Below are 27,431 nucleotides of genomic sequence, written 5' to 3'. Positions count from 1 at the left end.
TAATGGCACGTGAAAAGTTTTAATTGGTTCTACAAACTACTCGTGAGTTATCACAATTTATTCGTCACAACTATCTTATAATACCTATTTTTTGAAATTCTTGCAACTGACGCTTAAAATTTGAAATTTGTTTTCATAAACGTTTATTTTCGGCATTTTTCCATTGTTAATCCTAACCTGCATTAGAGGCAAAGTGAAGAAATGTATGTATCATATCATTGATTTCCAAAACATTCAAAACTAATTATTCAATTTTTATATTTATTCCTATAAAACAAAAAACGAAGAGAATATATATAAATTGTAAAGTTATCAACAAATAATAAATAAGGCATAATTCATGTACAATTTACAAATGTTTACCAAAGGAATATAAACGAAGTCGAAGGTTATATACATGTTGCGAAGATTTGAAGTGCCCCAAAAAGAGTATTAAATAGATTTTTATACATAACTAGTTTTTATCCTCCGTAATTACGGGGTTGTTTTATATTATTTGTTCTAATATTTATTTATTTTTTGAATTTATATTTTTTTATTGTACGAAAGTTAATAATATACTTATGGTTTGATGATAAATTGTTTTACAAATAAATGAAATGTTATAACCCGGTTTAAAAGCTATATGGTTTTAATGATAACCAAGACCCGTTTATTTCTTTTACTATAAAATTGGTTTTTAATTATAAATAATATTTATGAAAGTTAATAATATACTTAAGGTTTGATGAGACCCAAGACCCGTTTATTTTTTTTACTATAAAATTAGTTTTTTAATTTAAATCAATCAATCAATCATGCCCAGTAAAATCCCACCGACAGCAAAGTTATAAGTAGGGTCTGGGGAGGGTGGGATGTAGGCACACCGTACCTCTATCCAAAAGAATAAAGAGGTGGCTTCCAGAGAGACCCTCGGCTCTAAGTACATGTGTATGAAGCAAAATAAAAGCTAATAATAAAGGAAATAAAGGAAATCAAAGTTTAACCGTTATATAAAAACTACTACTAATTATAATAATATTAATAATAAGATCACAGTTTAGCAGCTATATAAAAGCTAATAATAATAATAATAATAATAATATATGTAAGGGAAATACCATTACATATATATCTTTTTGTAAAATAAATAATATATTATTATTTATAATATATATATATCTTTTTTAATTTAAATAATATATATATATCTTTTTGTAAAATAAATAATATATTATTTTTTAGTATATCCTATTTTATAGGATTTTTACATCAATAATTTGGTGAGGATAATTTTTAATTTAATAAGATATTATAACTCGTTTAAGGAATATCTGGGTTTGGTAAGACCCATACCCCCATGAATTCGGGTCAAATGCATGAGAAACCTTCATTTAAAAATCAAACAAATCTGGTGAATCCAAAAAAATGGATAGCGATCACATCGCGACACGTAGGATTTTTATGTCTTCGTTTATATATATTATAGATTTTATTTCAAACATCGACGATAATTGTGATAAAAATAAACAATACAAAGTAATTGTATTAATAAAAAAGCTAAAAAAAATTGAACAATAAATAAAACAATGTTAAGCAAATTTCAAATGCCACCGTAAACATACCCAAACTGTCAAACTGACATAATAAGTTACTCTTTAGTTATATGCTTAAATATTTAATAATAGGTCATTTCCTGTAATGGACTACCTAATGGGACTATTGCGCCATGTATGCTAATAATTGTTGGGTCTTAAAAGAAGTAGTAAGATCGAATTCTCAAGTTGTGGCCGAGGCCGGCGACACCTCGCATAATGTGCTCATTGTGTGATGGTGAACCGGAGTCATGGACCTTATGATGGATAAGTGTTGTATTGTTGTATTGTTAAAAGATAAACTTAGAACCTAAACGTAATTGCTAGATAGTTGGATTTGAAATTGCCAAATTATGATAAGAAACACATAGTGGTAGCTATTCTGATGACATTCTAGTGGGTCTTATGGTGGTTCAAATATGATACAGTCTTACAAATCAATATGACTATGAAAGAAATAATTTTTGACTATATTGTCAATTTTTCTTTTATGTGGTCTAACAATATCAGGGGCTGTTTGGTTCATTCAGATCTGAATGAGTTAGGTCTGATGAGTCTCTGTCTCATTCAGCAACAACAAGTCTGAATGATTCAAACCTAATTTTAACCATTCAAATGTTTTTCTGTTTAGAACCAAACAGTCTTAAGTCTGAATGAATCAGATGTTTACATCTGAATGGTTCCATTCAGATGTAAACAAACTTATGTCGAAGATTAGTTGGGTGGAATGCCTTTTGAACCTCTAATGCATGCATTTGTAATTTTCTTCGGTTAGCTTCTTGATAGTCACCGTTTTTCAGTTTATATTTTAGTCGAGTCAAAAAATAATATAATAGTAACAATGACCAAAACAGTCTCATACAAACGAGATATATAAATGAAAATTAGTAGTTCGTAAAAGGAGTGTTCAAAGTTGAATATCTGGACCTTTCGGATATCCGATCGGATAGTGAACAAGAATCCAATTTGAAAAAACTTATAATTATAAAAAAAGTTTAAATGACTACTTTTAAAAATATTCCAAATATCAGAAATATCTGAGAATTTATTCAAAATATCCAAAAATTATCCGGAAAATTTTTCTGAAACATCCGAAAAATTAATATTATTAGGAATATCCGAAATTATCCAAAATTTATAAATAATATCTATTATTGAATAAAAAAAATATCGGTTAGTTCAGATATTCGAACTATCCGAAAAATTTTAAAATCACTATCCGAATCCGAAAGTTCAAATATCCGAAAATATCTTGATTTCGGATATTTGAATCCGGATTCGGTTTTTTTAATACGGTCCGAGAACACCCTTATATCGAAACCGATTCAAATCCTTACCGAACTAATTCGGTCTTCTAACTAACCAACCAACCAACCACCAACCAACCAACATATAAAGTTTCCATTTGATACTTGGCTAACCAAATTCTCTCCATCAATGGCTCCTAGGGTATGTATGTTCTCTTCTCTAATAACTTCTGTTACGATATGATATTTCACACTCAAATTCACAATCGCAAATGTTATAGGATTTTAAACGTTGATTCGATTAGTTTCTTTCTGGTATATGTATATGAATATCTAGCGTTCGATTGGTTGTTTACGTTATCTCTGGCTTAAATTTTGAGTTTACTTCACGTAACACAAATCAAATGTTCTATAGTCGTATGGTAGTTATTACAGTTGTGATTCATAATATTGAAATTAGAGTATAAATACATAGTAGTTATAGTGCTAATGGAGTAATGCCACATTAATTAGTTCAATTTGACATGTTTAGGCTTGAATGTTCACAATGAGAGGTAATTTAGGTCAGCTTGTATCTAGTTAGATTCTGACTGACTGACCGAATTAGTTATGATTCATATTAGTATGAAATAGGCTATTCAAAAAGCTCGCGGCTCGTAGCTTGCTCGATAAAAGCTAGCAAAAAAAAAGCTTGAATTCAAAAGACCTGAGTCGAGTCGGCTCATTTTTGTAACTGAGCCAAAGCTCGGCTCGATCTTTGGCTCGTTTAACTTCGAGCTAGGCATAGATCAGTGGTAGTTAGAGTGCTAATGTGTCACAACACTAATTAGTTCAGTTTGACCTGTTTAGGTTTGAATGTTCACGGTGAGTTAATTTAGGTCACTTTTAATCCAAATAGATTCTAGCGGACAAAGACTTTGTTATGATTCATCATTCGTATTATTGAAGTTAAGAGTATGAATACATAGTGGTTAGAGTGCTAATGTCGCGTTAATTAGTTCAATTTGACCTGTTTGGGTTTGAATGTTTGCAGCCAGGGGTAATTTAGGTAAGCTTTAATCCAGTTGGATCCTCACTGACAATAAATTTAGGGTGAAATTATGATCATTGAGTCAATGATTCACTGAAAATGGTGGTTATTGCTTTCTGTATTGCTGCAAAATTCTATCCAAAGTTTGTTAATAAGCTGTATAAACTGAAATATAAGGTTAAAAACATATTACTGATTGAATGTTTTATAGGATGCTTGTCCTATGGTTAAGAATGTCCTTCTTCTGGACTCTGAAGGAAGGCGTGTGGCGGTTAAGTATTATACAGATGAATGGCCGACCAACAGTGCGAAGTTAGCTTTTGAAAGGTCTATTTCTAGTAAAACACAGAAGACTAATGCAAGGACCGAAGGTATTATCACTATTAACCTTTTATCTGTCATGACTAAAACGATGATTTGTTGTTCTTTTTTGTTGTATGTGCAGCTGAAGTTGTGCTGTTTGATGATAATGTTGTGGTGTATAAGTTCATACAAGACTTGCATTTCTTTGTAACTGGAGGTGATTGTGAAAATGAATTGGCTTTGGCTACGGTCCTGCAGGGATTTTCTGATGCGGTTACACTTCTTCTCAGGTTATTGGTTGTTAGAAATATTTAATATTTGTCGGTTCATTGTCTGAAGTTTTTGACTTCTTGATGCAGGGTAATGTTGATCACAGGGAGGCACTTGAAAACTTAGATACCATTTTTTTATGCCTTGATGAGATTGTTGATGCAGGGTAAGGAATTATAAATTTGTAACTTTGACTCGAATTTCTATATAATTCCAGCTATTTATAAAGATATTATGTGGCAGGATGATTCTTGAAACAGATGGTAATATGATTGCTGGAAATGTGGCTACACATAATTTGGATGATGGAGCTCCATTGTCTGAACAGGTACATGTTATTCAATCCCGGTATTGTAGCTTTAGGATGTGTTGGTTTAAGGATTTAAAGTTTAAACTGAAAGAAGGCTAGGTTCTGAAATTAGTAATGATCTGTTGAAAGTGATAAAAAGTGTTCGGATTAGGTATGTGTTCTACAGTTAGTTATGATTAGGATTTAGGGGTATTAATGGTGGCGGGGTTGGATTGTTGAACAAGAGCACAAACTTTATACTTATTCGTTTGATATGATCGTATCAAAGGTATCAACCCTAACCTGGACACACTTACATTTTTTTTAACCCGAACACAACCTGAAAACCTATTGTCTATTGTTCTAAACGAGTCAAACGGGTTGGTGGGTCATGACCAAGTTGTAAGCATGTAAAAATGGTTGGGACTTGTACTGAATTTGTTAAATGAATAAAATGGTTAAATAGGTCCACTCAAATACATGTCAACCTGAACATGGCCAGTTTATTTTTTTTCTTTCAAAACATAACATTAGTAATCTCACTTATAAACCAAACATGAATTTAGTTTTCATAAGCCTCTACATTATATCAAAATGCATATCTTGACTTCAACAAGAGCATGCCATGAATATAAAGTTTATGATTTTTTTTTTCATATTTCATCCTAACTGATATTTCTTGAATTAAAACTCTACACTTTTCCCACAATCCACATGCACTTTTGTTCGTCCATCTTAGGGCTGGCCAAATTACCGGCTTAGACGGATTAGGTAACATGTCAAAACGGGTGGGTTTGAAACAAGTCCATGTTCAGTTTCTTTTGAAGCTCTTATAAATAATTACTTTGTTAACTATGATTACATAACAATAACTGATAAACAGTCGTTTTTTTTAACGTCACATCAGAAGATAATATAAATTGTAAGTAGTTTAACTGTGAGGGTCTTGTCAAAAGAAATTGGTATGTCCACTTCAGTTATGGATATGTAACTACAAATCACTTCCTTAACAGTAATAACCTATATATTTGAATAAAATGTTTTAAGTTGTTATATGCACTAATATTAAACTTCAGACAACTTTCAACTTGTGTATCTGTTTCCCTTTTAGCTACATTATGAATAAACTGTCCCTGTTTAAGATATAACACAACTGAAGTTAACTTATATACATGGGTCAAAACTCAAAATGATGCATATAGTCAAACTCGTGTTACAAAATTAAATATTCTTTTTCATTTTTTCTTATATGAAAAATGTTGTTTCAATGATTGCAGACGATTTCTCAAGCCTTAGCAACTGCTCGTGAACATTTGACAAGATCGCTTCTTAGATAAGACGTTTTTTCTTCCTTTGATAATAACCAACTGGTCATCTCTTTCATATCCTTCGCTGCCTAGTTTTAGGCGTAACAGACAACTCCCGTATAGAAGTTAATAAAAAAAAAGAAACAAATTCAAAGGGACATTTGGCGGGTAAATTGGAAGTTGCATTTGAATAATAGATAGTTTTATATATATATATATTGTGCATTGCCTGCTGTATTGTCGTTTTCATATTGAATGTAACGTTGGAACTGAATATTACAAATGATTTGTTATTATTGAAGATGATAAACCATCTATTTCACACTTAAAAATCTCCAATTCCCTCATCCACTCTGGCCCCTATGTCCAAATGTCTACTCTGTTTTTCAAATAAAATAAATTAATAAATATATGAGATTTTAAATTGTTGGGAGACGTAAAACAATTATAATAGAATATTAACGTACTTTACTTGGCGATTGATAATCATACTAATAATATTATGAGTTGTTGGTTATCCTTTTATTTTTTATTATATATGCTAATTTGGTAATTTGATCAAGTAATAACCTGCTTTTGCTGCTAAGACCGAGGTGCTTATCACCAGGTCAGGTCAGTTTGTTTTTTTTTTCTTTTTTTCTAATAATAAGAAAAAAAAAAATTTACTGGCATGCTATTCATTTAACATTGACAAAATATGAGTTGTATAACATTTTTGTCATGTCATACAGGTTGTAACTAACTTGTGTGACAATATTGTATTGTGTCAGAAGTCGTCTAGTCATATGATGTAAAAGTTTGTTTGCTTTATAAAGCATGTATGATGTGATATACATGTCCGCTTACAGATTATGGCACCCGAGGCACTGCGTGAAGAACCACCATCACGCGTGACGGGTTCTCCCCCACACCGCCGCCGGTGCTTTGTCACGCTTGAGGAGGGTGTCTTGCGTGATGGCTATTGGCCATCACGCTTGAGGAGGGTGTCTTTCCAAGAATTTGACCATTGGGAGAGCAAAAATCAAAAAACCATCACACCACACCACACAACCACCCTTTGTAAAATCCATCACATGTGATGGGTTTGGGGTTGGTGATGTGGCACACCACCATTGGTGGTGGTGTGTGATGAGAAATGAACCAACCCCCCCCCCCCTAGGGGTAGTGTATGTATGATTTTTTTCTTGACTTAGGTGGGTTGAAGAAAAAAAAAAGTGCTTTTAGGTAGTGTAATAAAATTTAATTGCTTTTAGGTAATCCTCCATTTGAGATGGCGGATTACATGTACACGCAAGCACGCTTTCCACATGTGTCTCCAAGTCGGATGCCATGTCAACGGGTAATACATGTGGAATCCTCTATCTGAGATAGAGGATTACATACACTCATTTTACCACCATTTACCGTGGACTTACCATATGGAGTCTTCTTTTTTACCTCCTGGACACATGTCACAAAACCTGAAATCCTCCATCTCAAATACAGGATTGTCACACAAAGAATATATTCTAATAACTCTCGTGAATGAATTGTAACATTTGGAATCAGTAAATGTCATATTTGTCATCATAAAAATGTATTCAGCTTTCTCGTGAATAAAACATTTTTTTATGTGTGAATTATCTGCATTGGACATTTAAAATGTAACCTTAGGAATCATCCATCTTTACATTTAAAGATGGAAAATTGGTTTTAAATAATCTCAACCATGCCTTATTGGTAAATAACAGTCCCAACTTAACATTTGCCTGGTGGCGGTTCCAACTAAAGATGTATTTGTTTACAACAATCCACGACTAACGGATGGTTAACTCCGTTAGTTTGATGCTTACGTGGCATGCCTAGTGGTCAAAAAAACATTTACGTGGCAGCTTATGTGGCAATAATCTTATATCTTTAGAAAAAACAAAAAAACAAACAAACAAATAAACCAGATCTTCAATTAACCCTCACCCAGCTTCATTGAACATAACTTAAAGCAACCAGCCACCATCACTTTGCTCACGATGGCCACCGTCGCCGCCACCCTGATCGCTAACGGGACACCACCACCACCACACTGCAACACCCACGTCGTCCATTATCTTTAACTATCATCTGATATCCCGTCATAAATCACCATCTCAAGACCATAGAAACAAGCAAGCAGAGCATCAAATGTAGACGGTTTCAGGCGAGGATGTGATTAGGGCAAAACTCTGGCAAGGTTTAGAACGGATCTGGGTTTTAGATCGGAAAAATGATTTTGGGGAGTAAGGGATTGAGGTTCTGACGAGCTCAGAAGTGGTGGATGATGTTCCGTTGAGAATCTATAGAAGAAACTAATCAACGAGGAAGATGATGTTGGAAATCCGCCGGCAAGAATAAACCCCCAAATCTTGAACTTTGAATTTGATAAACTAGACAATGGTGCTAATATGATGTGTGAAGAAGAAAGGATATGGTGGTGGTGGTGAGTGGCGGCAGAAAAGAGGTAGAAGAAGGTGTTGCCGGTGGTTACCGGTTGGTGTTGGGTATGGCTGTAGGGGTAGGGGATGAGGAAGAAGGTTGGTTTTCCACATAAGCTGCCACTTAAATCTTTTTTTGACCACTAAGCATGCCACGTAAGCATGAAACTAACGGAGTTAACCATGTGTTAGTCACGGACCGTTGTTTACAAATAGATCTTTAGTTGGAACCGCCACCAGACAAATGTTAAGTTGAGACTGTTATTTACTAATAGGGCATAGTTGGGATTATTTAAAACCAATTTTCCTTTAAAGATAGGATTATAACTATTCTTTACACACTCTTAATACAATATTAATTAACTTTTAATGTCAACGAACATGTTACATTTACGTATAGTTAGTTTGGGGCTGCGATATAATATATTAATAACAATAGATTTTATAGATTACATTAAAAACAATGTATGGAAAACCCACATGAGAAGGGTTTTCCATATTAAAAATGAAGTAATGTATTATATTAAAAATGAAGTGAAGAATTTATAAAATCTATTGTTATTTTATCTCAGCCCCTAACTAACTATACGTAAATGTAACATATTCGTTGACATTAAAAGTTAATTAATATTGTATTAAGAGTGTGTAAAGAATAGTTATAATCCTATCTTTAAATGTAAAGATGGAGGATTCCTAGTGTTACATTTTAAAAGTGTAATGCAAATAATTCACTCATGAAAAAAGGTTTTATACACGAAAAAGCTGAATACATTTTTATGGTGACAAATATGACATTTACTGATTCCAAATGTTGAATACAATTCATTCACAAGAGTTATTAACATATATTCCTTGTGTGACAATCTTCTATTTGAGATGGAGGATTTCAGGGGTTGTAACACATGTCCAGGAGGTAAAAAAGGAGACTTCATATGGTAAGTCCACAGTAAATGGTGGTATAATGAGTTTATATAATCCTCTATCTCAGATAGAGGATTCCACGTGTATTACCCGTTGACATGGCATCCGACTTGGAGACACACGTGGAAAGCATGCTTGCGTGTACATGTAATCTGCCATCTTAGATGGAAGATTACCTAAAAGCAATTAAATTCTAATACACTACCTAAAAGCACTTTTTTTTTCTTCAACCCACCTAAATCAAGAAAAAAATCGTGTATGTATAACATCACAATTTTTTACCGGATTATTGTACTGGTTGTTATGTTTACTAAAATATCAAATTATAATGTTTTGAAAAGGAATATATGTGTGTAAGTCATGTTAGGTTGGTGGGTTGACGGATTAGCGGATGGACTTGTTCAACCCGAGCATGATCCATATTTTTATTTGTGTTTATAGCATCAACTTTAACCTGCACACGGTTAAAACCGTATAACCCGCTTTTGGCCCGTTTAAGTTATTATTTGGCAGCGGGTTGACAATTAATAATCATGTTATAAACATGTGGGATATTGGTTTTGAATACTCCCAACTTTCACTCGTTGGTTGATACCACCTCAAACTTTCGATTTGTTATCAACTTTCATCTTGTTTTTTCTATCGCTCCCTAGCTAATGGAGCACTAACTTCGTTAATGTTATTGCTGATATAGACTATTTTTTCACACTTGGCATGCTTATGTGGAAAATGACTATTATTTTTTTTCTATTAAAAAACCCCAATACATATACCACCACCTCCCTCCTTACCGAATAGAGACTCAACTCGCCGTCAACTAGACGGAAAAGCTTGAAACACAACCTTTGGAACCCTAGCCGTCTTTCACCTCACTGTTAGTGCTTCCGAAGAACGAGCATGCAGAGGAGAGCTCGTCAGACCCCCTCACCTGAATAGCGAGGTTCACCGGAAAACTTAATAGGCTGCCAGAGTTGCATTTCAGAACACCAGCATGCTTCTAAACCAACTCAATGCTTCTGTAGTAACCGCCGGCAACGGAGAGTTGTATGAACTTTCGAGCTGCCACCAACTCCTTTATCGGAGCATCATCAACAGTCGATGGTTGCACAGATGCAACAGTCGCCGTCGGCTTCATTACGGCCTAGGGTGCTGGTGCTGCTGCTGCTGGATCAAACCATAATGAGACGAATGTGGTGGTGGAATTGAAATTTGATGGTTTTGGTTTGTAAGACAGCAGCACTTGGATTCCTTGATCACATGTTGGATATTAGTATGCGACAAATGGTTTGTTTGAGGTGGAAGGAGAGATGGGTGGTGGTGGTGGTGATGGTGGTGGAGGGTGGTGGGTTGGGTGGAGGTAGTAATGGAGTTAGGGTTTTTTTAACAAGAAGAAGAGATGATGTGGTGTGTGAGACCCATAATTTTCATTATTATTTTATTTTATTTAAAAAAATGTCACATCAGCAAGAAAACTAACGAAGTTAGTGTTCCGGCCAAACATTAAAGTTGAGAGGTTTTAAAAACTAATTAAAGTTGAGAGTATTAAAATGGAAATTGTTTATATGGATATACATTTATAGAGTGTTAGTGCATTCAACGTAATGGTGATGACTGATGAGGTTGTTAGCTATTGGAAAAAAATAGTGTAAATGTGAATTGTTATTAACGTACTAAGTATCAATCATATGATTAGTAATTTATGAGGTCGCGTTCTTCATGATGAGAGCTTCGCAACAAGCTAAAATGTATTTAAATGGAGCTGAGATGATACCGATTTTCAAACTAGCGGGTTTGATATAAAATTTTGAAGAGTAAATTAGATGAAAGGGGTCCTACATACGTGGGAGAAAGAAGCATTGAAATGATATGTAACAGAAGTACAGATGCCTTTTTTGAATATTACTTCCGTACATTAAGGAGAAAATATGGAGCATCTTCTATGGTTGTTCTCCCAAAAATTTTGGTAGAAAAGGAGAAACATGTGTTAGGAAATCGAGCCCAAATTAGACCCTACACAATAAGAAAACATGTTAAAATGCAAAAACAATCAAATAATTTCATGATTTACTTGATTGATACGATATGGGCCATATGGCTATATATGCAACCAAACTAGAGAGATTTTGTACTAATTTTGGTTTTTATCATAGAATACCATATAAGGCATGCCTAAATCGTATTGTTCTAGGACTCCTTACGAAAGTCGTAAAACTCGACAACTCAATAGCGAGAAGGAAGTTGACACAAGTTTGACTTGTAACTAGAGGAAGTTAAAGACAATGGCTAATGAACTGTAACAAGAAAAAATTCTTGAAGTTAATTTTGTTTTTTTACATCCAGAGTAAAATTGTCATTTTAAAAGGGCTATTGTAATTTACTCTAACTCATAGATAAGTCGACAACTCGACATAGACCATATGCGTAATTTTTAAAGTTAATGACGAAAAGTGAAATTTCACTTAACAGACAAGGAAAAGTTCATGTAATTTACTCTAATTCATAGATTAAATCGACAGTAGACAAATGGCTCAAAGTTGACATCTATAATAACGTTAACTATACGAATGAGATGATTGGATTTGTTTGTTTAAAAATATAATAAGAAAATAATAATATTGTTGTTGTTGAATTTGTTTGGTGGGGATTAGACGGCTCATTATTGGCGACTTGGCATCACGATCATCGTCAAACGCGTTTACGCCGAATCACGTCTTTAACATTTTTATATATTTTATTTTATACTTCTTTTCCTTTATAAAAATTTCTTACACCAGTGTTAAATCACTACACAATATATATATATATGTCAAACTCGTATTCAATTACAAGGTAAAAATACTATTATTGTTCATTAATTTGCTTTTATAGTTTACGAAATATGGGTTTGAATTAAATACAAATTAAATTAACGTGTTAGCTGTGGGAATCAAGTAGTGTAATTATATATACAACATGGTGTAATTATAATGTAGTGTAATTACACTTCTTGTATATATAATTACACTACTTGATTCTCACAGTTAACACACTAATTTAATTTATACGTTAACTTTTCTCTAAGAAATATTAAGAAGAAAATTTGTTAATGGCGATGATATATTCTTATGGTGTTTTAGTTGTAGTAAACATTATTTATAAACGATAGCTATAGGTAAACCTTTTGTAATTTAGATACACCGTAAATAGACGATTTCCTTAATACATGTTGATTCTTGTGGAAAACACGGCAAAGAACTATTTTTATGGACTAGTAAAAAAAAATTTTATGGCAAAATGAAAAGAGATTTGGAAGATATTATGTTGAACAATTTTTTATGGACTAAAAGCACGGCAAAGAACTACTCAATTACATGGTCATCATGGTGTAATGTTTATGCGTTGTAAGTTTGTGCCCTGTGTATGTTCTTACATTCCGTTAAGAAAATAAAATATGAGACTTTAACTTAATCAGGTTTAAGTATAACGTGTAGTGATAAAACCGAAACTCTTTAACTGAAAATAAAAAATATTATTATTGTTTATTTACTTTTTGTTTCAATTGCTCAACCAAAGAAAACTATTTTAAGGTCAAACAAGAGGAGATTGATAACATGAATATCTTCATTAATATAAAATTAGTCGACAGCTAGAACAACGGACTTCTTGAACATCCTCTAGTTCTATTGATGATATCCAAGTCACATAATTCTATTAAGTATTAACTCCTTATTAGCTGTATATTGCCTAATAGTGCAATGTTTGTGCCAAATGAAATATGTGCTTTATATGAAAAAAAATGTTAAAGGGAAATAAACTAATCCCTAATAATCATATACATGCATGGAAACAACATGTTTCTGTAATCTGCACGTTAACTTTATTCTTTTAACTTTTCTATTTTTGATTTTTTCAATATTACCAATTTTATCATGTTGTAATTGATCGGCCTCTAATTTAACAAATATAGTTTTAGCTAATTAGAGAAATCTAACTCAGGAGTATTAGTTGTCGGACACACTCACTGGTCACGCGTTATTTAGTGGGTGAGTTTTGGTTATTTAGTAAATACAATGATGAGATTCGTTTTTATTAAAATGGTTGCTGAAAATGAGTAACATACAAATTTTGAATTTGGTACTATATGAAGGTGGCAAATGGCCGAAGTATCATATTTGAATTAAAATATAGTTTAACATTCATGATCTAATTTAATCTCAAGTGATAAAATAATAACAATCAAATATCTAATGCAACGTGTCATAACTTTGTTAGCCCAACCTATATTTATTCGTTTTCCTTATTTCACCCTTAATCGCTTTTGTAATATATAAATTTACAACAATTTATAAATTATTACTGTCCTTCTTCATTTTCGATATTATTATTTAATTTATTGCTTTGTACATGCTTATACACAATTTATATGATATTTTATTTCAAATATCCTATTATAATTTTAAATCTTCGTTACTAACTATTTATTCAACCTTTGTAATGTTTGAATATATTTGTGATGTAATTAATACAGGATAAAACAACGTAATTATTAGTGTTTTTTTATATTAATTGTAATAAATGTGAATGTTATGTCTTGTAATTTATATATATACAAGATTTAATGGTATTTGAAATGATACATTTATTTATCGGAATAAGACATGAAAGTAGCCATCATTAAAATTTGAAACCCAACTACACGCACATGGAAATATTCAAATATACATGAAACAGGCGCGTTGACTTGTTGGACAAGTCTTGCATCTTGCTTGGGCTGTGGAATCAGCTTGCCCAAAATTCCAATGGAATTTCGTATATTCATAATATATCATTTTCTCATTAATTATTAAACTTTTAGAAAAGATAATATCTTATATAAAAGATATTTTATGCAAAATTTACTTTTATATTTTAATACGCTTATATTACTAATGGGGTGATGATTTATTGGTAAAGACAAAGTCTTTAAAAACCCGGGGTCGGGTGGGGAAGGTCTTGGGTTAAAATCTCATAGACAGAAGGAATTAAAAGAAGCTTGTCGTTAAAAAAAAACATTTATATTAGATTTCATGACCTATAATTTTGAACTTTTATAAGACGAAACACATAGAATTATAGAAATATATACCCTACTTATTTCAAGTTTATGAACCGCTACAAATGTTTTATAATGTGCAGATCTTACTCATATTTTATTTTTTTATGCTTTTCTCATAACCATTTTCTTTATTACATATCAGATTAAACAACATGTCGGTAACACAAAATGCATCCCTATTGTACATTGTGATGCTAACGTGCTATGTGCTTTTCTTTCTTTGACCTTCGACAACTCCTTCCCTTAACAAAAACTACTCCAAATTGAATCTATCGTCACCGCCATTGATGAAACCTTAGATTTTGTCACTGAATAGTCATAAACATTGTGAGGTGAGAAATTTAAACAATTACATTTTTATTTACTACAATATAATATATATTTGCAGCACACTTTATATTGCTAAAATACACATAAACATATACAAATTGAAGCATTCATTTCTCTAATCCTAAAGTTATAAATTAAAAGAAAACAATATGAAATAGCTTACACATGTAAAAGTCATGTTAATGTTATATCACTTACAAACGTGTATATAATCGGAATAAAATAAAAAAACAGAACAAATTAAATATGATTCATTATTAGATTTTACGACTATACGAATACATAAATGCATAATATAAATAGTTTAATAATATTTATTTTTTATGAACGACCAACAAAGCTCAGTCACTCAGGTATACCCATTAATAAAAGATCGGCCGACCTACCATTAATTTCAGAAGAAACCCGTCGCACCATGCCAAAAACCTCATACTAATAATAGACAACATTTTGTCACAAACAATAATGAGTTTCTAGAAACTAGAATTTAGGGGAAGTGTAGACAGATGGGCCGCCCCGTAATATACTGTCTAAAGCATTCATTCATTGTTAATTAATTAATTAATCACAAATTAAATAAAGGGGTTTGTTTTTTTTCTTTCCTTCTTTCTCCTGTTCTTGACCCCTCAAGATCTCACTCAGCTCGCATTTCATCAATTTCTCGTTCTTCAACAAATCTCTCAATCTCCTGATTATTATTATTATTATTAGGTACAATTCTGATTTTCTTGTTATTCTAATTACAATTCAAGATTTGGGGCTTCTTAATTTCCATTAAGTATCCGATATTTTGTTTTAATTATTATATGGGTTTTCTCAATTACTCTCTTTACAATGCATATTCTTTTCTTCTTTCTTTCTTTTAGCTCATTCTTTTTTTGAAAAAAATTAAAATAAATATTGAATATATGCTCCAAAGTATGATCCTTACTATTATTAAGTTTCCCAAATTCTTGTTGTTGTAATTGTGTAATAATACTGAATAATAATTATGCATTTATTGAATTCAGTGTGTTCATTTTGAAGAAATTTGGTTGAAATTAATTATTTTAGTTTATGGATGTGTAAATTGAAAAATGAAGAAAAACCCTAGTTGTATAATGTGTATATTGTGTTGTTATGTTTAATGTAAGTAGGAAAAAAAGATTACAAATTAGACATATATTGGTATTTTTCATCTTGATCAGAGGAATAATTAGGGCTTTTAAATTTGGTCAAACATTTAACTTTTTTGCATTTTTTTGTATATTGTATTGTTTGGTTATATGTAAATGTTTTGGGCTTCTAATTTTGGTCAAACATTTAAGTTTTTGCATTTCTGCGTAGTGTATTGTTTGGTTATATGTAAATGGTTATTTCAGCTGTTTAGTTAAAGGAATCATGTTTATGCAGGTTTTATTTTTCTGTTATTTCAGTTGTGAGCTTGGTGTTTTCTAACTTTTGACACGCACACAAGTTTTGATCTTTAACGGATGTGTTTTTAGTGATTCTTGTGTGAAAAGAGTACACAAATGGCCCACGGGAGGATACGGGCTAAGATAAAGAGAAGCAGTCTTTACACATTTGGATGCATAAGACCACCTGTTGACTCACCAGACGAACCTCATCAGTTTCGCGGGCCTGGTTTTTCTCGTCACGTTTGTTGTAACCAGCCTAATTTACACCAAAAGAAGCCACTCAAATACTGCAAAAATTACATTTCAACCACCAAGTATAATGCCATTACGTTTTTACCCAAAGCCCTGTTTGAGCAATTTAGACGGGTGGCTAATGTGTACTTCCTCTTTGCTGCATTCTTATCATTGACACCCGTTTCACCCTTTTCGGCTTATAGCATGATTGCACCGTTAGCTTTTGTGATCGGGCTCAGTATGGCTAAAGAAGCGGTTGAAAATTGGCACCGGTTCATGCAGGACATGAAGGTAAATATGAGGAAAGTCAGGGTTCATAATGGAGAAGGTGTGTTTTCTTTAAAACCCTGGATGAATATACGGGTCGGGGATGTGGTAAAAGTGGAAAAAGATCAGTTTTTTCCTGCTGATTTGTTGTTACTGTCATCGAGTTATGAAGACGGGATTTGTTATGTTGAAACTATGAATTTAGACGGTGAGACGAATTTGAAAGTGAAAAGATCTTTAGAATCAACTTTATCTTTAGATGATGATTCCTCTTTTAAAAATTTTAGAGGGACTATTAAATGTGAGGACCCGAACCCGAGCCTTTACACGTTTGTTGGGAATTTTGAATATCAATGCCGGGTGTATCCGCTTGATCCTAGTCAGATCTTGCTTCGGGATTCAAAGCTTAGAAACACGGGCCATGTTTATGGGGTGGTGATATTTTCGGGTCATGATAGTAAAGTGATGCAAAATGCTACAAAATCGCCTTCAAAAAGGAGTACAATTGAGAGACAAATGGACAAAATTATTTATGTCCTTTTTACCCTTTTGGTGTTGATTTCATTAATAAGCTCAACAGGCTTTGCTATCAAGACAAAAACACAAATGCCGAGCTGGTGGTACCTGCGGGCCCCGGACGATGATGGTTTATATGATCCCAAAAACGCTGCATTATCGGGTTTTTATCATTTGATTACCACTTTGATTCTTTACGGGTATTTGATACCGATTTCGCTTTATGTGTCTATTGAGCTCGTGAAAGTCTTACAAGCGCTTTTTATAAATCAAGATTTAAACATGTATGATGAAGAAACAGGCACTCCCGCTCAAGCCCGGACATCAAATTTGAATGAAGAGTTGGGGATGGTGGACACAATTTTATCCGATAAAACCGGGACTCTAACGTGTAATCAAATGGATTTCTTGAAGTGCTCGATTGCAGGAATCCCGTATGGAGTTCGGTCAAGTGAAGTCGAGCTGGCTGCGGCTAATCAAATGGCTATGGATTTTGAAGGGCAAGACGGTCATTTTACGAGGTCCGGTGGACAAAATCGGCCAGAAATCGAGTTGGAGGCGGTACCGGTTTCTAAAGAAAGTTTGGGGGTACCGATTAAGGGGTTTAGTTTTGAAGATAATCGGTTAATGAACGGAAATTGGGCCCGAGAAGCAAATCCTGATTATATGCTGTTGTTTTTTAGGATTCTTGCTCTTTGTCACACGGCGATTCCTGAGTATAATGAAGAAACTGATAGTTATAGTTATGAGGCAGAATCACCTGATGAAGGCGCATTTCTTGTGGCTGCATGAGAATTCGGGTTTGAGTTTTGTAGAAGAACACAATCGAGTATCTTTGTTCGTGAGAGGAATCATTCTTCTCAAGAATTTGTTGAAAGGTATGAACTTAATTATAATTTTAGTTATATTAATCTTGGTTGGCCCGAATCAGGTCTTTGTCCATTTTATATGAGAAATTTAGTTTGTTAACTATGATTACAAAAAGTGTACTATTACGACAATAATCTTTGGGCATGTTTTCTTATTAGATATAATTTTTTACTTTTCTAATATTCTTTTTCCAGGGAGTTCAAGCTTCTAAATCTTTTGGATTTCACAAGCAAAAGAAAACGGATGTCTGTTATAATTCAAAACGAGACTGGAGAGATTCTTTTGTTGTGCAAAGGTGCTGACAGGTCGGTTTCCAGTTTTCATTATTTCAGGAATTATATAAGCAAGATCACATAGTGTCAACATTCTTTTTGTGTGAAAACGATGTTTTGTGAAACGAGAGTACAAGATTATGAAATTAAGTTTAAATTTTGAAAAGTATGTCTAGTTTACTCTTAATAGTCAGATAATCAAAAGCAGAATCCGTCTGTCCAATGTTTGAAACTGACATTTGTTGATTCATTTGCAGCATTATTTTTGATCGTTTATCAAAAAATGGAAGAATGTTTGAAGAGGCAACCACAAAACATTTAAATGATTATGGAGAAGCCGGTTTACGTACACGTGCGCTGGCATATAAAAAACTTGACGAATCCGAGTACATTTCATGGAATGAAGAATTTATGAAAGCCAAAACTTCAATTGGCGGTGAGAGGGAGGCAATGCTTGAACGGGTCTCTGACATGATGGAAAGGGATCTGATTCTTGTTGGTGCAACTGCTGTGGAAGATAAGCTGCAGCCAGGGGTAAACTTTTATTAACATTTACTTTTATTTTTTGAGTCTGAACGGGCTAGATCAGGGTCAGAACATGTTTGATAGTACGATCATGAATGGGCGGTATTTTGTTTAGGACAAAAAGGGTTGGGCTGGGTCATGGTCGAAGCAGGTGGTTTTGAATTGGTTAGTTTGACTCTTTTTTTCTTTTTTTGTATAGGTACCTCAATGTATCGACAAGTTGGCACAAGCTGGTCTTAAGATATGGGTTTTAACAGGCGATAAAATGGAAACCGCAATCAACATTGGGTAATGTTTTGAAATCACAATAATTATCTGTGCACAATCTTGGAATAAAATACTAATTTTTCTTGGTGGGTGCAGGTTTGCATGCAGTTTGCTTCGGCAGGGCATGAAACAAATATGTATATCAACGAATGTGGATATGTTAAATCAAGATTCCAAGACGGTACTTATCATCACCGTTAAATTAAATTGATGTTGATTATTCAAGTCCACAAGAGATTTTTTTTCTTTCTTTTGTTGAAATGGGGGTGTTTAGAGTATTTGGCAAGTTATGGAACATTTTAAGTAAAGTAGATGGATTGCTTAAAACTGGAACTTTATGTAGTTTTATGACTTCTGTAAAGTTTAAGAGTGGTATTTTGGGTATTTGATAAATAATGACTTAAACCAAATGGGAAGTTAACATTGCAACATTAATGTTATTTATGTGAGAGACAGTTAATTGTTATTTTATTCTTTTTCAGGCTGTAAAGGAGAACATTAAACTGCAACTCACGAATGCAATACAAATGATAAAAGTTGAAAGGGACCCACATGCTGCATTTGCTTTGATTATCGATGGGAAGACTTTAACTTATGCTTTGGAGGAAGATTTAAAGCACGAGTTCTTGAAATTAGCAGTTGATTGTGCTTCTGTTATATGCTGTCGTGTTTCTCCTAAGCAGAAGGCCTTGGTAAGATCATTTAATATGGAGTTGACAAGTTGGACAGGTCGGGTCAGGTCAAAACGGCTTGAGTTGACTCACAATAACTTTATTGTTCATTTTTTAAGATTATTTAACATTGATATTAATTTTGAAATTAGGTTACGAGGTTGGTGAAAGAAGGGTCTGGGAAAACGACTTTAGCAATTGGAGACGGTGCAAATGATGTCGGGATGATTCAAGAAGCAGATATTGGTATTGGAATAAGTGGTGTTGAAGGGATGCAGGTTTGTCATATTGTGCAAATCTTTTAACAATTTTGACTTTGTTAAAAGTTTTTGTATAAAATGGCTTTACAAACTTGATGATTTTTTTGCAGGCTGTGATGGCAAGTGACTTTGCTATTGCACAGTTTCGGTTTCTGGGTCACTGGTGCTATAAGAGAATCGCTCAGATGGTAATTGCATAGATACATAGTTACATACATGCATGCATGTAATATATATATGGATTATTGACAACTGATTTCTGTGCAAACACAGATATGCTATTTCTTCTACAAAAACATTGCTTTCGGGCTTACATTGTTCTATTTTGAGGCGTTCACGGGCTTTTCGGGCCAATCAGTGTATGATGATTGGTACATGCTTTTATTCAATGTTGTCCTTACATCATTGCCTGTGATTGCACTTGGTGTTTTTGAACAAGATGTGTCTTCCGAGATCTGCTTACAGGTTAGCTTTTTGTTCCAAAAGCACGATTAAAATAAATTTCCCAAAAGTACATTCGGGTTGGATTATATTTGGGGTGTGTGTGGGTCTGCATGGGCTCAAACTGAACCCAAAACCAAAAATTTGGTTTTTGGGTTTTTGAAAATCATTCAGTTCGGTTTTTTTGGTTTTGCCATTTGGGATTGAAAATTTTGGACCTAAAAAAAAGACCCAAAGTAATGAATTTGGGTGTAATTTTTTTTTTCATAGTGATTATTGCACATTTGGACAACAAATGTTTTGGCTACATCGTTTATTAGTTTTTTATAAATTACTTAACACTAAATGATAAATATTATCATTTATGTTCAATAACAAAAGCCGGTTTGTTTTCCAGATTTTACGGGCTTGGTTTAGTTTTTTTTTTGGTTTGGGCACATGCGAAACCAAAACCAAACCGGAAATTCAGATTTTGAAAAAACATAAAACCAAGCCATCGGTTTTGGGTTAGGTTCAGTTGTTTCGGTTGCGGGTCAGTTATTTCAGTCTCATGCCCACCCCTAAGGAAACATGTTTGAAAGATCCAGTTTTTGCGAATGTTTTCTTATAATAAACCGTAGTACTAATATGATTACAAAAGTTGTTACTGCAAAACTAATAATCTTTTCCGTAAGTTATATTGCTACACTAATAATCTTTTGTTTTATAAAAATGATTTAGAAGGCTGTAATTCGGCGTAACTTTTAGTAATTTCCATGTTTGACCCGTCGTCATTAGAATAAACCTGTATTAACCTGTTATTATCATATAAACTGGTTGTAATATTCACCTCATACAACTGCAGTTTCCAGCTTTATATCAACAAGGACCAAAAAACCTATTTTTTGACTGGTACCGGATTTTCGGGTGGATGGGAAATGGGCTCTACTGTTCCCTTATCGTCTTCTTTCTCAACATAATAATATTCTACGACCAAGCTTTTCGGGCAGGCGGGCAGACAGCCGACATGACCGTATTGGGGACCGCCATGTTCACATGTGTCATCTATGCAGTATATTGCCAAATCGCCCTCACAATGAGCCACTTCACATGGATACAACACTTTTTAATCGCCTTCAGTATCTTCGCGTGGTATGTCTTTCTAATATTATACGGGATGTTGCCTCCAGAACTTTCCGGAAACGCATATAAAATCTTTTTGGAAGCACTCGCCCCCGCCCCGTTATTTTGGTTGACCACACTTTTGGTGACGGTTGCGTGTAATCTTCCTTATTTGGCCCATATTTCTTTTCAAAGATCTTTTAACCCAATGGATCATCATGTTATTCAAGAAATCAAATATTATAAAAAGGACGTTGAAGATCGACATATGTGGACACGTGAAAGATCAAAGGCCAGACAAGAGACTAGAATCGGGTTTACTGCACGGGTTGACGCAAAGATTAGACATTTGAAACAAATGTTGCAGAAGAAATCTTCTGTTTTGAGTCCTCGTGTTGCTTTGGCAGCAACACGAACTTAATTTTTTTTTTTTGGAACATTTTGGTTTCGGCTTTGGGTTTATTGGTGATGTTTATATGTGTAGGGTCTTTTTTTGTTGTTTTTTTTCTTTTTTTTGGTGAATTAATGGTTGGTGAAGAAATTCAAATCCTTTGTGGAGCCAAAATGTGTGGTCCACCAATTCAATTCCCTTTTTAGGTAGAAAGTATATATCACTGAGTAAAATACTACAAAAAGTATATATTATTGCACCTATATTGATTCTTTTTAACAAAATGTTAGTGTTAGATCCAAACTTATTACAACTTTAAAGTCACATGACTGGAATTCAACTTTCTAAAACAGACCATTGCCAAAAATCAACGACTAGGTTGCTTCAAACAAAAATTAGTGACAAACATGATTACATGAACGTGACGTCAATCCCTTGACATCAAGGTACTTGAAAAGCTCTTGGAGGCTTACTTGTTTAGACTTTAGATTGACGGTAATTTGAATAAATTGGCACAATATATTAAAAAATAATTTAAATAAACTTTATATGGTTAGTTAAGCAGTGTGTTTAACGTCCACCGCACATAGTCTAAGACTATGCATTGCACATACTATTCTCCATTCTCTATCCTTCTTCACCTCAGCAACTCCATTATTCATACTCACCACTCAACTTATGTTATACCAATCATTTTCTATTCCTTTTGTTATTAGTATTTATATTGCAGATAACATATATATACATCTATAATAATATATAAAAACGAAAACATAAAAATCTTACGTGTCGCGATGTGGTCGCTCCCCCTTTTTTTGGAGTCACCAGATTTCCTTGATTTTTAAATAAAGGATTCTCATGCATTTGACCCGAATTCATGGGTATGGGTCTAATCAAACCCATATATTTCTTAAACGGGTTATAACATCTCATTATATTAAAAACTAATCTCACCAAATATTTGATATAAAAATCTTAAAAGTAGGGATATACTAAAAATTAATATATGATTTATTTAAAAAAGATATATATTATTTATAATTAAAAAAACCAATTTTATAGTAAAAAATAAACGGGTCTTGTGTCTCATCAAACTCATATAGCTTTTAAACCGGGTTATAACATCTCATTTATTTGTGAAACAATTTATCATCAAATCATATATATATTATTAACTTTCATACAATAAAAAAAATAAAAATTCAAAAAACAAATAATATAAAACAACCTCCGTAAATAAATAAAACATTTAGAAGTTCTATGGTTGGTTCTTACATTTACTCAAGCCACCATATTGTTTTATTTGTAAATGAAGACTTCTCATGCATTTTACCCGAATTCACGGTATGGGTCTCACCATACCCAGATAACCTTAAACGGGTTATAACATCTCACTATTCTAAAAATAAATCTCACTAAGTATTTGATATGCAAATCCAATAAAATAGGAATATAGTAAATATTAATATTCAATTTTTTAAGAAAAATATTATTTATAATAAGAAACAATTTTATAGTAAAAATAATAATCGGGTCATGGTCTCAGCAAACCCATAGTTTTTAAACGGGTTATAACATGTCAGTTATTTGTGAAACTATTTCATCATCAAACCCTAAGTATATTATTAACATTTTTTATAATAAATAAAATTAAAATGCAAACAAAATATGAATATTAAACACAAAAGTGATTGGTTTGTGTGGGCTAGACCATTCCATCACCATTTTCATCATCTGCATGCCAGCTAAGATCATTCTCACCCTTTTTGCAGGCATACCCCGTAGTGTATGGAGTAAGGAGTCAAGCTCGAAATTTAGACTTTAAAGATTGAAATGAGAAGAGCTTGGGTTTCTGTCTATATTATGTAAAAAAAATTTCTCTCAAATAAAGTCAAATGGGGATGATGAGCATCAATGGGCTTGCAGTCTAGCTTGTTGCTTGAGGTTCACCCGACACCCATAATTTAACCTCAACCTCGAGCGGCACCAAAGAAATTTTACATAGTACCCTTGATTTCTTTTAGACCGATGACGCTAAAAGAAATTAATAACTTTTCTTATTTCACAAATTTGTACTTATTACAAAGTAAAAAATATAAACAAGTTTAAATCAGTAATTCTAACAAAGTTTAATAAATCTAAAGCTCAGCCCATTAGAGTAGCCCATTTTAGTTCTTAGCCCTCAATCCCTCATTACCTACTGGTAGAGGTGCATAAAAAACCCGAACCCGGAATCGGACCCGAAATAAATACCCGGAACCGGTTTTTCTAATACCCGGGTTTTTAATACCCGAACCCGAACCCGACCCTACCCGTAGGGTACGGATAGGGTATGCATTTTGGCACTAAAACCCGAACCCGAACCGGACCCGATTTATACCCGATAATACCCGAAAACCAGATTTGTACCCGGTAATACCCGAACCCGGAACCGAGGTTTTCCAATACCCGAAACCGGGTATTTCAAATACCCGATGTATACCCGAAAAATACCTTAAAAATACCCGAATAATACCCCTAAAAAGTGTAAACTTTTAAAAAAATCCAATCTATATAAAAAAAATACCGGAAAAAAACCCGAAAAAACCCGTAAATAGATTTTTTTCAATACCCTATAATAGGGTATTCAAATACCCGGTTCTATACCCGACTCGAACCTGATGCATGGGGTATGATTTTTAGAGACAATACCCGACCCGAACCCTACCCGATTATTACCAATACCCAGTCATACCTGTACCCGGTCATACCCGAACCCAGTTCTATACCCGACTCGGGTATTTAGAAAACCCGATTTGTGCACCTCTACCTACTGGCTAATTCCAAAACAACCTCAATTTATCATTCGTATTATAGGTCACTAATCAAATTTGAGAACTTGTGTAAGAACGTAAGAACAACTATCAACTAGCCAAATATTTTTATTTTTTTATTTTTCACTAGTTTTTATCTCTTAAATTACGGGGTTGTTTTATATTATTCGTTTGTAATATTTATATATATATATATATATATATATATATATATTATTTAAATTTTATTTATTGTAAGGAAGTTAATAGTTTATTTATGATTTGATGATGAAATTGTTTTACAAATAAATGAGATGTTATAGCCCGGTTTAAAAGCTATATAGGTTTGATGAGATTCATGACATGCTTATTTTTTTTTACTAGTATTTTTTTTGAACATATATTTTATATAGAAACAAAGATATTACATCAACATAGCAGGTAGGCAGGCAACAAGCTGCGCCGTCACCCCTTTTTGAATTGCAAACCCTAACCTGCTAAAGACATACACCTGCCCCTTTGGAGTCGACACATTGCTATGCACAACCCGTTGGACCCTGGTTAGGAAACGGATAGCTTCCGGTGCCAATGAGCCAAAGGTATCAAAAGTCAGAGGGACAAAAACATGTTGGTTCTCTTCGTAGGCTTTAGCATGTTTCTCCACCTTCTTTGTTTCAGCCCTTTTCATTGCTTGCCCAGCTACAAACCCATTATCCCTCAAACCAGCTAAAGGAGATACCCCTGTGAGGTCAACACAAGCGTGTTTTCCCCCGGCCCAACCAAAGACGAGCAAATTTGCCGGTCGTAGAGTGGATCTCCCTTCCGTGGGGTCTGTAAGGAAGTTTACGGGGGCTTCCTTTTTAGCTGATATCCCAGCCCGCCTTAAGATGTCCCAAAGAACGTCCCACACCCAATCATGTCGATATTTGAACCCAGGCATCTCCTTGCAATGAACCGCATGCTCTCCGAATTTATCCAGGCAAGCCTTACGGCAGATCGGACATGTTTCGTCTTCTGGGTACATTGGGACCATCAAACGGTACTTAAGAATGGCCCTACACTCGAGCGCAGACATGCTTTGGCCCAAGCCATCATAACGGTCAGAAAATCTTGGGCATGAGGACCTTGTAAGCATTCAATAACCGCCTTTTGTCGGGGGGACAATCCAAAAACTTCTCCCAGGCTCTGAGCGATTTTGCCAAAAAGGGCATTCGCCAAAGTTTTTTGAGGCTTTGGTAGGCGGTGTCCTTATTAGAGAAACCACCAATGTCAAAGTTTGGGAGAGCGCCATTTAGGCGTTCTAGCGCTAGCACGTAGTCTGAGTCCAGGTCGACAACTCCGCTATTCCTTAAGATGTGATTCTGTAGCTTCCAAGACTGAGCCCTCGACGCTACAAAAGCGTAAACCCCAACATCATGAGCCGAAAGAAGGCCTAAACCCCCCAAGCGCATCGGTAAAGATGCAAGTCGCCACTGAAGATTACCAAAGAACGGGCCTCCACATACAACTATGTCTTCGATGGCTTCTCGAAGCCCCTTATCAAAACAGGATACCGCATCATCCATCATATGGGGGTGGCATGTTCGTAACCCAGAAAGCAACTTAGCAACCCCCATGCGAGACCTAAGCAAGAGGAGTTCGCTCTAGGGATCCCTAAGGCAAGGTAAGAGTTTTATAAGATCAACCGCACTAGATGCTCTCCGCCTCGCCAACTCCTTAATAAAGTAGGGATCTCGACTAACAGCCCCTCCAAGGAGCTTAACCCCTTTCTCTGGTCTACCAATCCCACAAGGGAAAAGCCCATCTTTAACTTTCACTCCATTCACGTTGGCCAAAAAACCTCGGTTTTCTTAATATTAAGGTGAAGCCCCAATGATGGCCCTTCCAAGCTGATAATGTCTAGGGCTTTGGCGACTTCGTTGGCACCACCAATGATAGTCCCATCATCCAAGTACCAAGCATGAAATGAGAGGTTACAGTCATTTGGTACCCGGAGAACAAGAGGGTGTAAGGCTAAGGCAAAGAGGAGGGGCCCAAGGGGGTCTCCCTGTTGAACCCCAGTAGTAGCCCCTATACAGTCATCACCAACGTACAACCTAGCCGGCTGGTCATAAAGGAACTGGACCCATAGATAGATATACGGGCAATGATGATGAACCTCCCTGAGAAGGGTTGTGCGGTCGACCATATTGAAGGCGTTGGAGAAGTCCACGGTAAGCATAGCTAAAGAACCGTCCGCGTGAAAGGAGTTAAGAAACCGGTTCGCGCTGTGAAGCACCGCCTCTGCCCTATTAGGGGTCCCTACCCCAAACTGAAAGTCCTCTAAACACTGAGTCATTTCCTTCCCAACCATCTTCATAGCCACTTTAGAAACCAACCTACGCCAGATAGCCCCCACAGCAATGGGCCGAATTCCATTATCCGGCTTTAATAAAGGGGTAAGGGGGGCCGAAGCAATAAACTCAGCAAGCACCTTGGGGCACAGACCCCCTAGCCATAAGTTGATGACTTCAGTGATGGCTGAGAGCAGACCCATGGAAGTCACTGATCCCTCACCACTAAGAGCGTCCAACAAGTGTTGCGCCTGCATCCCGTCTCTCCCGCATGAGGTCCCTTTAGGGATTTCCTATTTACT

At 34.5% G+C, this 27,431-nt stretch overlaps 1 protein-coding gene and 1 pseudogene across 2 annotated transcripts; both read left to right on the top strand.

Annotated features, from left to right (window-relative positions):
- Positions 1–2,958: 2,958 nt before the first annotated feature.
- LOC143611758 (coatomer subunit zeta-2-like) lies at positions 2,959–6,103 on the top strand. Its single transcript, XM_077085914.1, has 6 exons — positions 2,959–3,023; positions 4,063–4,222; positions 4,297–4,451; positions 4,514–4,590; positions 4,668–4,752; positions 5,991–6,103. The coding sequence occupies exons 1-6, from the start codon at positions 3,012–3,014 to the stop codon at positions 6,048–6,050; spliced, it is 549 nt and encodes a 182-aa protein (XP_076942029.1). The 5' UTR covers positions 2,959–3,011; the 3' UTR covers positions 6,051–6,103.
- Positions 6,104–15,984: 9,881 nt separating this feature from the next.
- LOC143611760 (putative phospholipid-transporting ATPase 4) lies at positions 15,985–22,111 on the top strand (annotated as a pseudogene). Its single transcript, XR_013149821.1, has 10 exons — positions 15,985–18,084; positions 18,271–18,381; positions 18,606–18,882; positions 19,073–19,161; positions 19,237–19,321; positions 19,623–19,832; positions 19,964–20,089; positions 20,182–20,259; positions 20,345–20,536; positions 21,357–22,111. The product of XR_013149821.1 is annotated as a putative phospholipid-transporting ATPase 4 (transcript).
- The last annotated feature ends 5,320 nt before the right edge of the window (positions 22,112–27,431 follow it).

Source organism: Bidens hawaiensis, unplaced genomic scaffold, assembly GCF_021521415.1.
Source record: "Bidens hawaiensis isolate Kalapana, Puna unplaced genomic scaffold, B.hawaiensis_p1.1 tig00032157_1, whole genome shotgun sequence".
NCBI classification, from domain to species: Eukaryota; Viridiplantae; Streptophyta; class Magnoliopsida; order Asterales; family Asteraceae; genus Bidens; species Bidens hawaiensis.
Note: the sequence above shows the minus strand (reverse complement) of the source record. Positions and strands in the feature narration are given on the sequence as shown.

What these genes read in the sequence shown, in the direction of transcription:
- LOC143611758 (XM_077085914.1), top strand. An exon ending in CACTTCTTCTCAGGTTATTG is followed by an intron (nt 4,452 to 4,513) that starts GTTGTTAGAAAT and finishes TTCTTGATGCAG; the next exon opens with GGTAATGTTGATCACAGGGA. An exon ending in GATGAGATTGTTGATGCAGG is followed by an intron (nt 4,591 to 4,667) that starts GTAAGGAATTAT and finishes ATTATGTGGCAG; the next exon opens with GATGATTCTTGAAACAGATG.